The sequence below is a fragment of the Nilaparvata lugens genome, chromosome 1 (assembly GCF_014356525.2).
Source record: "Nilaparvata lugens isolate BPH chromosome 1, ASM1435652v1, whole genome shotgun sequence".
NCBI classification, from domain to species: Eukaryota; Metazoa; Arthropoda; class Insecta; order Hemiptera; family Delphacidae; genus Nilaparvata; species Nilaparvata lugens.
In genome coordinates this window covers 57888852-57905368 of record NC_052504.1, presented here as the reverse complement: position 1 = coordinate 57905368, position 16517 = coordinate 57888852, and the positions used below count along the sequence as shown (strand labels likewise).

Here is a 16517-nt window from a genome sequence, read left to right as displayed (position 1 = left end):
CTTAGACTTAGAGTTCCTTTGTTACGGTATTGCATAGATAAAACTATTATCAAAAATTAATGTTGAATATGTCAAAGCATGGCTGTAAAGGCAATTTATTGAATAAAATTGTACCTGAGTTGGAATTATTGTAGATTTACTGAATACACTCCTGCTAATTTAATTTATTTTTATATGTTACTGCACCGGTGCTTCCAAAATCAACAGGGATCGGTTTTATGAAATTCAAATTTCATAATAAAGGAGGAGAATGAATAAAGTTTATTCATGTAAGAGGCTCCTTCTATGCATAATGCATCATTGAAATGCAAATTATTTTGTTATCGCATAACCAAATAATAAACCCTAGTCAATTTTTGTAGAGCTGAAATGACTTGAGCAAAGAAAAGAATTTGATAAATATACACGATTTGATAGGTTAAATAAACAAAGCATTGACAACAATTATATTATTTATTGCATACTTACAAACCATACACAATTTACTTTATCACCAATCGAATGACAGACTTACCAACTGGATTGATAAGATTTTTTCCAATATTATCATTATTTGATGCAACATATTTTAAATGTACACAAAAAATTATATTATTATTAGCAAAGAGGTTGCCCAAACCAAACTGAATGATATACTAATAATTGTTAGAGCGCTTATCGCTGCTATTATAATATTGATATCATAGTGTTCTGAACATGAAAACAATAACATGGCATGTGCCAATGGATAGTCTAGTTTACTATTCCCTAGTCTATCGACAAACATCGTGTAAAAACAACGTCAGAGTGAGTTTGAACATCCTCTCTGAATTATTTTGGTTACTATACTGGTACAGATCGACTTCATTTCAACTTCAAAAATATATCATTGTAAATTTTTATTATTATAGTTTATTTTACAGAAAAATACAGATTATAGAAGAGATCACACAATCACAAAATAAAAGCAAAAACCAATCTCAGTTAGGCGGTGCAATAATAGTAGCGGTAGCTGGGGAAATACCTTCCAAGGAATTCAGTTTCTTCAAGAAATTTCAGCTATAAATACGTTTTCAATTATGGCAAAACCTTATTCTGGTCAAGGTTTGAGTTAACATTCGTATTCATGGTTGCACCAACTAGGATCAATATTGTCTATAATTATACTTAGAAATGGTATACTTGGGTATACTAAGCAATGTACTGCACTGACTCCGTATTGATCGATCTCACCTGAGTCGAGTCAGGCCTACATCATAGATAAGAATGGTACCAAACATAGGTACTTCTCTATTTTTATTCCATGGTTATAATTATGAACACTGCACAGTCAAAGTTTAACGCTAATCTAGGATTACAAGAAGTAATGGTTACATTAATTATAATATTCCACATCTTTAATATCCATTATCCAAATTTTATCCATTAGCTGATCTATTTTCGTTTAAACTTAGATGATCCACACTAATCAATGATGTAATGAAACCCAGCACTTGAGCTGTTTACACAATCATTATAAGTTTAAAATTAATCGGAACAGTTATTGGTTTCAACTATGACTGTATCACATTATAATTATTGATAAATGCATGGCTTGATTCAATCTAAAATATGTTAGAATAAAGTTTAAGCTCTCATACTGAGCAAACGTGCTCCTTATCCCACAGTATGTTTGAGAAAAACCTAAGAGTAGTCTACACTTTGTTTAATCCGGTCCAGATTAAAGGGATCTATTATATTGTAGAAAATTTAGTGAAAATTGAAAAATAAATATAGAAAATATTGACAGGAAATCTTGGAACGTATGGAACTTGACAAGTTTGAGTACATCAAGTTATTTGAAAAACAATTTTTTCTAGGCGAAGGGAATCGACTATTTATTCTTATATAAAGGTAATTTTGACCATCTAATTACTATATTTTATAAGACTTCTGAACAGGAACAACTGTTTTAGAAGAACGAGGACATCAGGACTCCCTATATACAGTACATGAAAAGAGCATTCAACAAAAATGACCACCACAGGTGGTGGACAGGAACTTGGTAGTTGGTAGTAGGATAAAAAAATAAGTCTTTAGCGCATTATTGATGACGCATCAATTGATTCAAAGTCCTCCTTACCCCCAAAGTCAACATCAAGGTAAAAAAATGAATAAATAAAAAAAAATTGAAAAAGATTAAAAGAAATCTAAAAATATCGGAGAGAGATTAAATGATTGATTAGCTGCCTTTATTAAGAACATAGGAGGGCGAAGTTAGGGCGCATCCGGCCCTCTCTTACACTTAACCCTCAAATTCGAGGGTTTAGAGTCATAGTAGCGTATCTACAAAATTCCGTTTTTTAGCTTATCTGACCTATCTAAATAACTTTTCATGGTCTATTTAGTGACACACACGCTTATCTCATTGTATTAGCCATTGGAAAGATAAGTGGATATCGTATCTACAATCGAGTGATGAAATAAATGACACAAAAGCATATGTTCTGTTACGCTTCTTTGACTTGAACAAAACTGAATGACACAAAAACTTATCTTCAGTTACGCTTCAGTTAGTGACCTACATAATAGCTTATGTGTCAACTTACGCTAGTGTGACAGTAACTTTGAGCGCGAAAAAGCTCACAAAATCAATGCTAACATAACTTTCATAGCCCATAAGTCTTGATTTAACAAGATAATCAGACTAGCTTCTGTATTTTTCCCTGTTTGTGTTTTATTCTGATCAATGATCACGAAAAACAGAGGAGTTTTTTTCGTGTGAGTTGGCAAAGAAATGCTTGAAGGAAACTGATTATTGTGAGTTGGAAGAAAGTTTATTTATTTATTTATTCATTCAACTTCCAACGGTACAACACAAATTTCACATAAAAAGAGATACAAGCAAAGAATATATAGATAAATAATAATATATACAACAATAAAAAATATCTATGTGGATAGTTTAAAAGACAAAAATTAGAATACAGAATGAATCATAGTTAACATACAATATTATATATAAGTGAAAAGGCCCATGGAAGTTTACCACAAGGGGCATAAACAAGGAAGGGAACACCAAAATCACACATGCAGGGATCTCTTCATAGTTCTCCTGAGATAGCCCAAGGACACCCCAAAGAAATCAACGTCAGCTGCAGCAGCCTCACAACCAGAGTGAAGTATTCTAGAAAGCCCACTATTATAGGCATAGTGTATTGTGTACTGTATTGTGTGAGAGCATCTGCGGAAAATGGAACCTTGAGCACATTCCTCTTGGAACACAGATGTTGATACTAGCCAGAAGTTCAGGGCAGTTCAAATATCCATTGACAGTCTTGAAAAGAAGGACCAGGTCGTTGTGTTCCCACCTCAGAACCAAAGGGAGGAGATGGAAATGTCCCCTAATCTCCTCCACAGGAACTTCAAAGTACTTGAAACCCATCCTGCAGCTCAGCATCTTCACGAAACGTCTCTGCACACTTTGCAGCAGGTTAATCTGGTACAGATGGTATGGTGCCCAGATAATAGAGCCATATTCCAACACTGGAAGAACAAGAGCCCTGAACAAAACCAAGAGACTCTCGGGAGAACTAGAATCCCTGGTGGACCTAAATATAAAGCCAAGGAGAGATCTAGCCTCTCCAGTGATCACACTTATGTGATCCAGTGGGCTAAGAGACTGAGTCATAGTCACTCCAAGGTCCTTGAAACTGCATACTCTTTTCAAAGGAATGCCTCTCATGGAGTATTAAGAATCAAGTATACTTGTTCCATGCTTGAAAGACATTACAACACACTTGGTTACATTCAGAGCCATACCATTATCAAGGCACCACAAATCAAAGTTGTTGAGAGAATGCTGCAGAGATTCATGTCCCAAGTCTTGCAATACCCTGTAGAATAACTTGACATCATCAGCATACATTAGAAACATGGATGATATGAAGCTTTTAATGTTGTTCATAAACAAGTTGAAGAGGAGGGGGCCCAAATGGGATCCCTAAGGGACTCCAGAGGGAGCCAGGAAAGGAGATGACATATGACCCTCATATCTGACAATCAGAGTTCTGTCCCTCAGATGGCTGTTCAACCACTTGAGCATGACACATGCACCTCATAACCCTCCAGTTTGGCAACCAGGAGAGAGTGGTTAACTCTGTCTAAGGCCTTTGAGAGGTCTAAATACAGACGATCGACCTGGCAGGCATCCTCAAAGGCACTCATCACATATTCCTGGAACAGGAGGTGGACACAACCCTGCTATGTAAAACAAATATCTGATTTTCACAAGTGCGATTTAGCTTCCATATTTTTGGAGTTTCAGAATATGCGTTACCCAGTTGCAAATTTTGATGATAACATTAGAGCTGAGGAACATTTCAGTAATTTCTGTAGGTATATGAGCTTGACCATCAAGAGGTTCACACTCATGAGAAGGGTTCATGTCTCTAGTTTCCCTAAGTGGTTCCATTGAATCGAGAAGATTGATTGTAGCCAAGAAAACTGCTCATAGAAAGTATAAGGCAATTGGTAGTAATCAGCTCTATGAAGTTTTTTGCAATTTGAGGGATCAATGTCGTGTTTTGACAAGAAGGTGTTACAATAACTATTTACTTGGATTAGAGGAATTTTTTTAGACAAATTCTAAATCTTTCTGGACTCATGTGGATGGTTTGAGAAAAGGCTCAGCCAGACCTACTTTTATGAGACTGGACACAAAAAGTGCTGCAACTCCTGTTGATAAGTAGTGTAAACTCTTCGCTGATTATTTTTCATCTATTTTTGTGCAGGACACGGTTAATGTCCCGACATTTGATTTTCGTTGAAACCAGTTAGTTCCATCCTGCTGCATTACTCCAATCAATATTCAACGCAGATTGGAAGCTCTGAATGTTGGCAGAGGAACTGGGCCTGATGAAATATCCCTTCCTGTAATTAGGTTTTTCTGTTCTGGCCATTCACCTGGCCATACTGGCTCTGCCTTGCTGGAGCTTGGTGTCTTCCCCAGAGATTTCAAAAACAGTTTCTTGGTACCTATATACACATCTGGAGATCGAGGTGGTGTAAGAAACTATAGACCTATTACAATACAGTCTGTAATTGCCATGGTCTATGAGAGCATTGTTATGGACCACCTGTATTTCCACCTGCATAAAATGATAAGCTTTGGTGATAAATAGCCTATTATATTCATTGAAGAGAGTGAATAATTGAGAGAGATTCCAATGTAATTTTAGTGTTATTGTTTCATAATATTATGTGATTTTCAGTCATTCTCAGAGTATTTTAATTGTATTTCAGTATTCACTTATCCAGTCCTTTGAAGAAAATGACGTTGAGAAATGATGAGTTTTGGTGATAAATATCTATAGGCTGTAGTCATTGAAGATAGTAACATTTTCGAGTTTGATTCAAGTGTCATTTGAAGAGGCTGGAATTTTCGAATTTATTTTTAATGTTATTGTTTCATATTTTGTTATTCTCAGAGCATTATAATTTCATTTCAGTACTTAATTTTCTAGTCCTTCAATAATGCCGTACCTACTTATTAGGCACCTGTGATTTTCTATACTTTTATATATTATCATATATCACTCATACTTTGTTATTGAATGCCAATAAACATCTATAAAATACATGGAACAATTTAATTAATTGTTATTATTCATAACTGATCACTCTCAGAATAGCTTATCTCCAGAAAATGATACATTTTTGGAAATTGATTACGGTCATAATAGCGTAACTAGAAAATTTCATTTTCAATTTTATTAATTTGAATTTTCAATAATTCATCGAAATGAATGCACTGGTAGAAGCACAAGGTTCATACAACATTGATATGTGAATTCTAGGTTGTTGAAATTAATACAGACCTCAGAAATAGTGAGGGAGTGTGAACTCATAGTTGTTTTTTGCTCTCCTGAAAAGTTGGGTTTTTGTAGATACGCTACTATGACTTTTAACCCTCGAATTAAGAGAGAGAGAGAGAGAGAGAGAGAGAGAGAGAGAGAGAGAAATTGATAGTAGGATTGGGTAAACATGAAGAGGTTTACAAGTTTGATTTTATATTACGTGCCCATTCATGCACCAAACTTTTTTAAATTTTCCACAGTTTACAAAGTAGGGTTCTGAAAATATAGAAATATTCTGGTAAAATTTCAGCTCCCTGGAAAAAATTGTAAAACGATAAAAGATTCTTGGAGTCTCTTTTTCCCAGAAATGGTTCTTGACTAAATAACTCATCACACGAACATTTGCCTAATAAAATCAGAGGAAGAAAGCAAAATCAGCATCAAAATGCATGGAGAGAGACCACAGAACGGCGTTAGGCCTGAAAAACTGTTCAACACAAGAAATGCTGCCTGGACTCGATTATCAAGAGAGATTGTGCATCAAATGGAGGAACTTCAATTGGATGTTCAGATAGATGTTGCTGTGACTAATTTCATGAATTGTTCAACTTTGGTATGTGAGCGGGTGCTTGGAAGGAGAGTCTCAAAGCACAAATCCACAAGATGGTGGAATAATGAACACACTGTATGGAAAGAGCTGTAAGAAGAAAACGCAGACTGCTACAGTCAATTTCTGACCCAGCATACATCTCGGTTGAATACAAAGTCATGGAGAGATAATATTTTTCTAAGATAAGAGAAAGTAAAAGGGCATCTTGGAGAGCCATTGTTCAGGAGTCAAACGAAGACCCCTGGGCCTGGCATATAGAGTTGTAATGAGGAAGATCAAGACCAAAGTACCATTGGAAGCCATGAGGATTTGAAAATGGTATTGAGATAGAGCCTAGATTCGTTGTTTCCAGGATGTTAAATCATCTTATACCTGATGATGAGGTTGAAAATGAAGACTGGTTCCGTGGGAGAATGAGGTTACAAGTCGATATATTTGAAAATCTAGGAGATGGCTTTGCTATTGAGGAAGATGAAATAGATGAGAGAGAACTCATCAGGACTAGAAAATGATTGAATTTGAAAAATATCAATTTTTCGTTACAAAAACAAATCTTTTTCCAATGGTCATGCTTTTACTGTAATAATATCATTTAACTACTATTTCTATGACTTATTTTGATGTAAAATGGATTGTTTGTATTATGAATATTGAGGTTTTCCATGCAAAATTACATGTAAAATTGAAAATATGATTGCAAAAACCAATGGTGAGCACTGCGCTCACCGGCAACAACCATGTGACTCATTTGACCTCGACCAAATAAAGTAAGTGGTGGTGATTAGAGTAAATGGTGGCCAGAGCACAATTAAATCAATGACTCTACATATTATTTGTCTAGTCATAATAGCTGTATAAGTTGGGAGTCTATGATAAGTGGGCTTCCTACACATTATACTATTGTGTTTGCATGGATACATAAATACTCATTTCTCTGAGAATATGAAAACTGATAGGCTCTTTCATGAGTGAGGGAGATATCTTTAGCAACTACTATTGTTAACACTAAAACTGAACTATTCCACATGGAAACAAACTGAATTAAATACCATGAACGTTTACTTACTTTGATTTTGACACAATAGCGCACTGTAGCACAATCAGACACACAAGTCATAATGATCTCTGCTGGCTAAAGGCCTCCCATACATACCCACCCAATAACCCCACTATCAACTTCCATTTTTCCAAGTATGTCCTATTTTCTCCTTCTCTCGGATATTTATGGATTTTTTCCTTTTTTTTAATGTTTTATTTTATTTTTTTCTTTGACCTTGTCCTTGGAGGTAGGGAGGACTAAAGTCCTTCTTTTTATCCTACTGTTGGTGGTTGGCAACGGGAACCTGACAAAGTGAGATTTCGACCAACTGAGACCCTCCCAGACAGCTGATTAGTGATCAACTGAAATTCGTATAAATTCACCACCTAAGGTGATGTTTTTTTTTTAGGCTAGGAATGTAAACACGCCTATAGAATAATGCCTGTCCAGTGATTACACAAGAATGTTAGCCATTTTTCAAGACTTGTGGATTTTTATGAGACAGGCCTCAGAAAACATTTTTAGCTAATCACACTTTGATTGCCCAACAACCAACTCCTAGAATAAGTTACTGATTGGTACCTGTAATTGGTTGCTAGGAAAAGATGTTTGGCTAAAGTTGTTCTTAAGAGTCGTTCATAAACAACACCAAGTAAACTGATGAAAGTTCATTTATACCTTTGCACCGCCTGCCGATAAAGTAATAACTAAATGAAAGCATAGTAATATATTGTTTATGTTTGATTGTATTTTTGGATGTCTACAAAAGAAAGATTCGGCGATAGATGAGGAACGCAATTACTGCAACCAGGATTGTGATGAGCAGATTTGATGTGGAGTCTGAGATCAGATTGGATAACGGAGGAACTGGAACAGGTGTGTTTGCAGCAGCTGCCACTGGTTGCGGTTGCGCTGCATTATTGCTAGAAGCAGCCTCTTGAGCTGCACAACTGGTTTGGGTAAGGCTTTCGGTAACTTGACTACTATTTTCGGTAACTGCTTCTTTTCTATTATTGTCTGAAGTTTCTTCTCCCTGTAAAAATCAAGATACATCAATACATTGTCAACTTGTCATCGTATTGAATTATTTTTTGTCATTTTAATATCTTAATATATTTTACAATGCAATGTACCAATGTAAATGTGACTATGTATTTGACTTGTGTAAATATTGTATTATTGTATAATGCATGACATCAATGGAATTGAAATACATTATTGAAAAATAACCTATTGTTTTCATGCATTGTGCAGCGTTTTCAGGATTAGTTATTTTTGTAAATTCACCCAGGGTGTCCTGGAGTAGTAATACTTTATCAGTAAAGTAATATCCAATTATAAAATTCAATGTAAAATGATATCCTCCCGTTAAAAATATAATTTTTCAATAATATAAAAATTTATTGTTTATTCTAATCATTTAAATCCTTGAAAACAAAACTAATGACAGTCACTGTCATCGTTAAACTGGACGAAACTACATGCGGTTTGTACCAAAATAGAAGTTACCTGTCGTATATAAACAGGTATAATTTGTATTTTGAAGAAAGTTATATATTATTTGGGTGAATAATGTAGAAAAGTTAAAACTAATGGTGGTACTAAATTCCGGATTTTCAGCAGAAGTGGTTGGAATTGAGTGCTAGAGAGAATATAGAGTGAGTTATTTTTCCTCCACCTCCTGTCCAAAGTGCTTACTTTACTCCCTGGAACATAATACTAAAGTGTTACTTTTTCGCTCTCGGGAGGAAAACACAGGAAAACTCCCTAGAGCGTAAAATTAATTCCATTTAAATAACATGGAAAGCATCTCTATTTTAAAAACGTACATTTGAAATAGTTTTAAGGTCTAAGCCCAGACGAGGAAGCATATAGAGTAGTCATTAAACCAACTAAATTCAATACCTCAACCAGACATTTGATCAATATATGAAATTTATTTTTGTATGCTAGAATTATTACAAACTTCATATCACTTTACTAAAAAAATGTATAAATATTTTATTATATTCCATTTTACTCAAAATACCAGCCAACGAATATTCCTCATTAACTAATCAAATTTGAAACGGGAACTTCATCATAGTTGTAGTTGTGGCGGCCATTGTTGTTACAACTTTTGCCGACAGATAGCACATAGCGCTGTCGGCGGAGAACTGCGATTACAAGCCAGCCCAGCTGTTTACGTTTTAGATTATGTTGTAACACATTGTTTGGTCACGTACGTTTTTGAAAATTATTTTATTTGCAGTTTTTATGAAAATGTAGGTGGAGGAAAAATGTTCTGTATATCACGAGTGAAAAATGTTTTTCCTCCCTCAGGAAAATTGTTGCCCTCGGCCTCGCCTCGGGCTTCAAACTTTTCCATCAGGGAGAAAAACAGTCCTTTTCACTCTAGATATACAAATAACAATAATATAGCAGCGGCAAATTCGTGTAAAGCAAGCGATGCTTTGCACTGTAGGATATTACATTACTCATCAGAAGAGAATAAAAAAGAGAGAAATTAGTTATATGGTCTTATTGCATCGTATATTGACAACTGGACAAACTAAGAAGGCTAAAAACTAAGAAGTAATCATCACTGCTCCATCCTGTTGTTATTCAACACAGTGGTCAGTTGGTCACTCACCTTAAATATAACATTGTTTATGAGATTAGACTCATCCGGTGTTATGGCACTGTTGTTACTATTGTCAATGCTCTTGTCAAGCTGATCGGACATTTTTCCGCAGATATCGCACTTCCATGACTGTGATCTGCAACCGATTCAATGCATCAATTCATTTATTGACAACATGAATGAAATAGTAATAAATCAGTTCAAAAGACTAGATTTACGATTCCTCTCTCAGATGCAAGATGAGAAAAAATTTCAAGAAATGTAGCACTATATCTATAAAACTAAAATTTCTTTCAAAAACGATCATAACTTTAGCGTAAATACATCAACGTCTCAATAGTGAGTGGCCTAAGTAGCTGAAATAGTGGGCCAATTAAAAATGAGAAAACTTATTGACATAAATGATTTGATATTATTAAATGAGTGCTCAAATATGATGATACTTCAGCATGACAAAATCCAGTGAAATTGAATTGACTGTTCAATACAAATAGTGTAGCCCGGGGACTTGTGCAAATCAGAGCAGAGTGGCGAAATAAATATGAATGGATAAATTGATATACTGCGAAAATCAGAGGATATACAGGGAAATGCAGAAGATTTGTAATCGGTACTCGAATTTTGTTGGAGTGAGTAAAATTTGAAAAAGATTTCAAATCTAGAATCATCTCCACCCACATCACTTACTTTTAAGGGCAGGAAGTGTTGCAGCTGAACTAAACTCAGAGATGCCAAAGGCCGGAATTGAAGGGAAGGTTTATTGATGTCAGAGACTTTGATGCAACCATTGGGCCCGTTCTGGGAACATGAAATGTGGTAAATTGTCCGATTCACAATTTACCCAGTAAAAAGTTCCGCGTCGCATGGGAGGAGTTTTGACAGATTCTGTACCAGAAACCAGTTCCAGTACCAAGTTCCTGCCCCACAGTCGAAGCCTGGTAAATTGTGACAGTTTAAAATAGAAGAGCTCTCATTGGTCGATTGAATTGTAGTCTGCTTGCTTCTCTGCGCATGCGCTGATACCTTGTTTGTTTACCATAGCATAGCCATCTTAGACCAGTATAGAAATGGTCTAAGATAGCCATAGATTACATAACCAACAAAATAATGTCTGATAACCATTTGTTAAATTATTTTTTCTCTATAGAAAATTTTAGAGTAATGGAGTGAAAGAAATGCACACTTTTCTAGGCGGTATGTTTGTAAAGCAGCCTTTGTTCATTTACGCAGCTAGTAAATGACACATTTTAGAGTAAATCAACTTCATAAGTGCGCACCAAAAGCTTGAACCAAAGATTTTGAAATGGCGTCCCATGGGAACATTTTGCACCAGTCACGTGATTGAACAATTTACCACTGGAACTGGAACAATTTTGTGTTCCCAGACCGAGCTCATTATTAACAATCACCCAAACTTGCTGCACTTCAATATACAGAGTTTTGTAAGAAATCGGGAGAGCCTTCAAATTTTCCTTCAACAATTTACACTGTACATCCCTTTTATATGTTAAAACGAACATTAGTTGAGAAAAACTAGCATTGAAAATCTATTCAGGGCTAATTGTGCTGATTTTTATGGAAAAGAAGCAGCCGATAGCGGTGGTTCAGCTAATTTAATTGCCAAAGGTATTGAGTATAAAATCAGGGATGACCTTAATGTTTTCTGTAAGGGAAAAGTTTTCGAGGCATCTTTTTAAAGATTCAAAGTTGTAAGCTACTTACTATTTCAGTATAAAGAATACCCAAACATGAGAATGAGGGAGAGTTCCTGACAATCCTGGATTCACTTCTCCAAACGATTGGTATAGGGAAGAAAAGATACAATAACATAGTTTCCGCTGACGATTTTAATATCAACTCTCTTGTAAATTCAGTGCCTCCAGAGCTCTTATAGAAACTTTCAAGTCTAATGGAATGCGTCCTGGTTTTCATATACCTACCCGAGTTACATCTGAGTCTTAAACCTGCATAGATAATGTATTTTCTAGAGTTTCTGATAGAGGTGGTTCACAGGAATTTGTATTCAGCTTGGGAGCTTCAGATCATTTAAGGCTGCTACTACCAACTATCAATAGTAATGAAATAGGAGGCCCAAAGCTTGAAATGATTAGAAAGAAGAACTTTTCATTGACGAAAATGAAAGAATTTAGAAAGAGGATTGGCGATGTCTGTTGGGGTTTCGACAAATCATTCTCTGTTGAAGTAAATTGTTATTCATTCTTTGGAGACTTTTTTCTCCATTTCTATGAGGTGTTTAAAACCTCATCAATTCGGGTGAGCAAGAAGAAAGACTGGATCACTGCGAGTACAGTTGTATCCAGCAGAAGAAAAACGGTGCTGCATGAAGTGTACTTGACTAGTTAGGACCCAGATTTCAAGAACTATTATAGAAACTACAACAGGATTTTCAAACAAGTAATTGCTTCAGCCAAAAGAAGGTATAATGAACAGTTAGTTGTGGAGGCTAACAAAGATGAAGCTATCTTGAGCTATCTTGAGGGATTTGGTGAAGTCAGAACTTGATAGAAATGAAAAGGAATCTAACAATCTCCCTTTTATTACAGCCTCTGACAAAACTAACAATGCAACAATTTCTTCATCAATATACCCTCTAGCTACAGTCGGGTTAGCAACTCCATATTGGTCACCATTAATATTGACTGTCTTCACTCGAAGTTCAGTTCCTCAATGACAACTCCTCATAGAGTGGAAAAGCTGATAACGTCCTTAAAAACAAAAATTCGGCCGGCTGGGATGATATTCCTGTTGAAGTATTCAAGTTTTTGGTTGATATTATGACGGATCCTCTAAATAGAATAATTCTATTATTCTAAATCAATCCTTCTCTCAAGGAGTATTCCCTAAGAAATCAAAGTTAACCCTTATCAAGCCGGTTTTCAAAAAGGTGAAAGGATAAACTTCAGCAACTATAGGCCAATATCAATCATATCAGCATTCTCTGAACTTTTTGAGAAGGCAGCAAATGAGCAAATTTTACACTTCATGCTGAGAAATGGAATATTAAGCAAGACACAATTTGGCTTTACCAAAGGGCTGAGTGGCTTTGGTTTGACTCCTCAAAATCAGTGTGTGGCCCAATTTTTTGATTTATCAAAGACCATTGATTGCGTGAAACTGATAATCTTATTGAAAAAAAATGAAAAATTATGGTATCTGGGACACATCTTTGGCATGGTTTAAGTCTTACCTGAATGAAAGGCGGCTATACACACAAGTTTCTTTGGGACAGAACATTTTCAAGTCGAAGTGGGCTTCTATAATAATTTCTGGTATTCCTCAGGGTTCAATTTTGGGCCCAACGTTATTTATAATATGTGAATGATTTATCAGCTTTCTTAAATAGATCAGTTTTTTCAATATGCGGATGATACTTCATTCATGATCTCAGATACCAATATTTTATTTATTTCTCAAAAAATTCCAAACGAATCGACAAATATAGAGGCTTGTTGATGGGCTGTCAATGAATCTCAACAAAACAACATTGATGTCATCCAAATCGATGCAGTCCACACAAAGTTACATTAACCTAAATCGCAATCAGTTACAGATGGAAGATGTGGGTTGTGTGGAGTTGCTGGGTGTGCTGCTCGACAGAAACTTGAAATGGGTGGAGCATACTGATAGACTATGTAAAACGCTGAGCACTGCCTGGTTCATACTGCGGGTGCTTGGAGGAACAATATGTTTCAAGTCACTGCTAAAAAGTAAATTCGTATGGCTTTTGTTGGTGGTGAGTCCCTTTCGGGAAGGTCCCACCGCTAAGTGTATACTATGGATATTTTTTCCCAGTATTAAAGTATAATTGTCTGGGGGAACTCATCTGCAGCTGAAAAGGTCTTCAAAGGTTCAAAGTCCAAAAGAGATTATCAGGATTATCTTCAATAAGCCCCCAAGATATAGCTGTCGTGAGCTTTTTAACAGAGGAAATCTTCTCACCTTGACCTCTCTATACATACTTGAGATATGTGTATATAGGTTACTAAGAAAAATATAAACGCCTTTAGCCGGTATGGAGACTTACACATAATTATAACTCTCTAATAATGTTATCGACTGTTATACACAGAACCACTCTCTTAGAGAAATCACCTCAGTTTAGCGGGTCAAAAATATACAATTCTCTGCCAAATAATCTTGAAGATATGGAAGAGATTGAACATTTCAAAATAATATCAAGATTGGCTGGTAATTAGACCGTTTCATACTATGGATGAGTTTTATAATAGAGCTGCTTAACCATATAATAAGATAGAGTGCGTTTTCGTTTAGGTGTGAAGTGATAGCGGATCTACTCTACTCGACTTGCTGTGTAATTGCTTATCTCAATTATTCATTTTATTATGTTTTTAACCTTTAAAGGTTGACCCATCCTCTGTCCATTGTATTGGATGTTTCAGGATATAATTAAAACTTAACTAAAATAAATCAATAACTAAATACATAGGTAGTTGTTTATGTTCAATACATGTTTTGAAAAATTGATCCAATAACATTTCATAATTTTTATTCGTTTCAGAATTGGCTAGACGAACACATTGAATATTCATTTATGGTAATTGAAGATATTCTGGGCAGATCATACTTGCATATACATTAATTTATGTACTCCATTATCCGAGTGTGGATGTTTATTTCAAATATTATTAGGTGTTTTCCAAAATAGAAAGATCATTGTTGTCAGATGTATCTGGAAATCTATATGAGATAGAGCGTTCTATACCTGGTGTCAGAATGTAGAGCACAAAATTACACCCAGAGGGATTTTGAATTGAAGATTTGAATTGTAACAATTGAAAATAAAAAGCTAATCTTCATCAAAATAGATTTTTTCTTAAAATTGTAATCATTTTTGAAAAATTTTATCTCAGTTCTCAGTATTCATTGAAGACAGAGACTTCCGAATGGTCTCTTTTTATTAGGAATTTTATAATCTGAAGAAAAGCAGAAGAAAACTTTTCTGTCGGATTTCTGGATTTGGCGGAAATAGCTGAAAAACTGGAAATTAACCAAAATACTGGGTTTTTGGGTCATCCTGTATCACAGGGAAATTTTGGATGAAAAAAAAAATTGGTGGTGGACTTGGTTTTGGATATATTAGAAAATCAGAACTACAATATAAAATGCAAGCACCAATGTATATAATGACTGGACTAAACAGGATAACTTCAATTCTGCCTCTCTCGCGAAATTTGATGAATAACATATTGCGAAGAAGGATATGTTTCCACTTGTAAATATCAGTCCAATTTTTAATCCATAATCACTCAAACTAATAACAATTTATAATTATAAATTCGTAGGCTAATATAAAATATAATTCCATCAATATTACACTCGCACTCATTCAATTACTTACATAACTTTTTTGGACTAGTTCTATCAAAGCTTGGGAAATGAGCAGTTTTGGGCTTTAAGCCTGTTGATCCTTTTCCAATTATTCATGATGAGTTGAAAATGATATTTAATCTATGAATGTATGTATAGATAAAAAATAAATGAATGCATGAATAAATAAACAAATAAATGAATAAATAAAATAAATAAATATTAGCCATTAGCATAAAGCTAAAATCAGTACATTCAGTCCAATCAGTCCATTTGAAGCAAAAAGTCAGTCAGTGAATCTAGATCAAAAAGAAGTGAAAACATTTTAGAACACCAAAGTAGGCGTACTCACTTGCGTGCTAGCTGCTTCCTCTCGTCGGCAGTGTAATCCAGTGATCCGATGGTGCCATTACCCGGGGTCGGCATGAACGCAATCAGAGCTAACATGGCCGTCCTGATCGACCAAGATGGCTGCCACGTCTCCGGGTGGTGGCCGGAAATGCTCAGGCAGATCTTCTTGTTGGTTTCGAAGCGACCGTTCGGCTGCAAAATGGAAAGACATCAAGTGTAACAACAATACAAGCAGACAACTATACCCAATAATATCCTATACTATTGAACGAGCAGTTTCTGTTTATATGTTTAGATGTTTATATATCTGTATGTGACTGGATCTCGAAAACGGCTCTAACGATTCCCACGAAGTTTGGAACAAAGTAGGTTTATGATATGGAAATTCGATTGCACGAGGTCTCAACCCTGGGATAACTCACTGAAGGACATTTAAAGGATAAATACGTCCTTGGAGAAACAGCTGGAAATTTTTTCGTATGTCGATACCGTAATGGAAGTGAGTGAGCGAGTGCATGTGTGGATTAGTCCTCAGCTGATCTCACGAGAATAATAATCCAGAAAGAAAAACTTATTTTCGTTTATTTCTCTTTTTTTAGAAAACATGTTTACTTCAGAAAGTCCAAAATAGTAACTGGATGCTGTTAGTGTAGAATAGTACATAGTATATTAACAAATATTGTAGCACACATAGTATATCATTCTAAATCGAATTCATAGTATATCTAT

The 16517-nt window shown here is 35.3% G+C and overlaps 1 protein-coding gene across 4 annotated transcripts in view; it reads right to left on the bottom strand.

Moving 5' to 3' along the window:
- Positions 1–434: 434 nt before the first annotated feature.
- The window catches only part of LOC111051413 (ubiquitin-conjugating enzyme E2 J1), a 29764-nt gene continuing 13681 nt past the window's right edge, over positions 435–16517 (bottom strand). For all 4 annotated transcript variants that reach the window (XM_039438006.1, XM_039437996.1, XM_039438001.1 and 1 more), the window contains 3 exons: positions 15790–15980; positions 10098–10224; positions 435–8498 (listed from right to left, as the gene is read on the bottom strand). In XM_039438006.1, coding sequence (XP_039293940.1) covers positions 8226–8498; positions 10098–10224; positions 15790–15980 — 591 coding nt within the window. In that variant the 3' untranslated portion in view covers positions 435–8225. The remainder of the gene's footprint in view (positions 8499–10097; positions 10225–15789; positions 15981–16517) is intronic.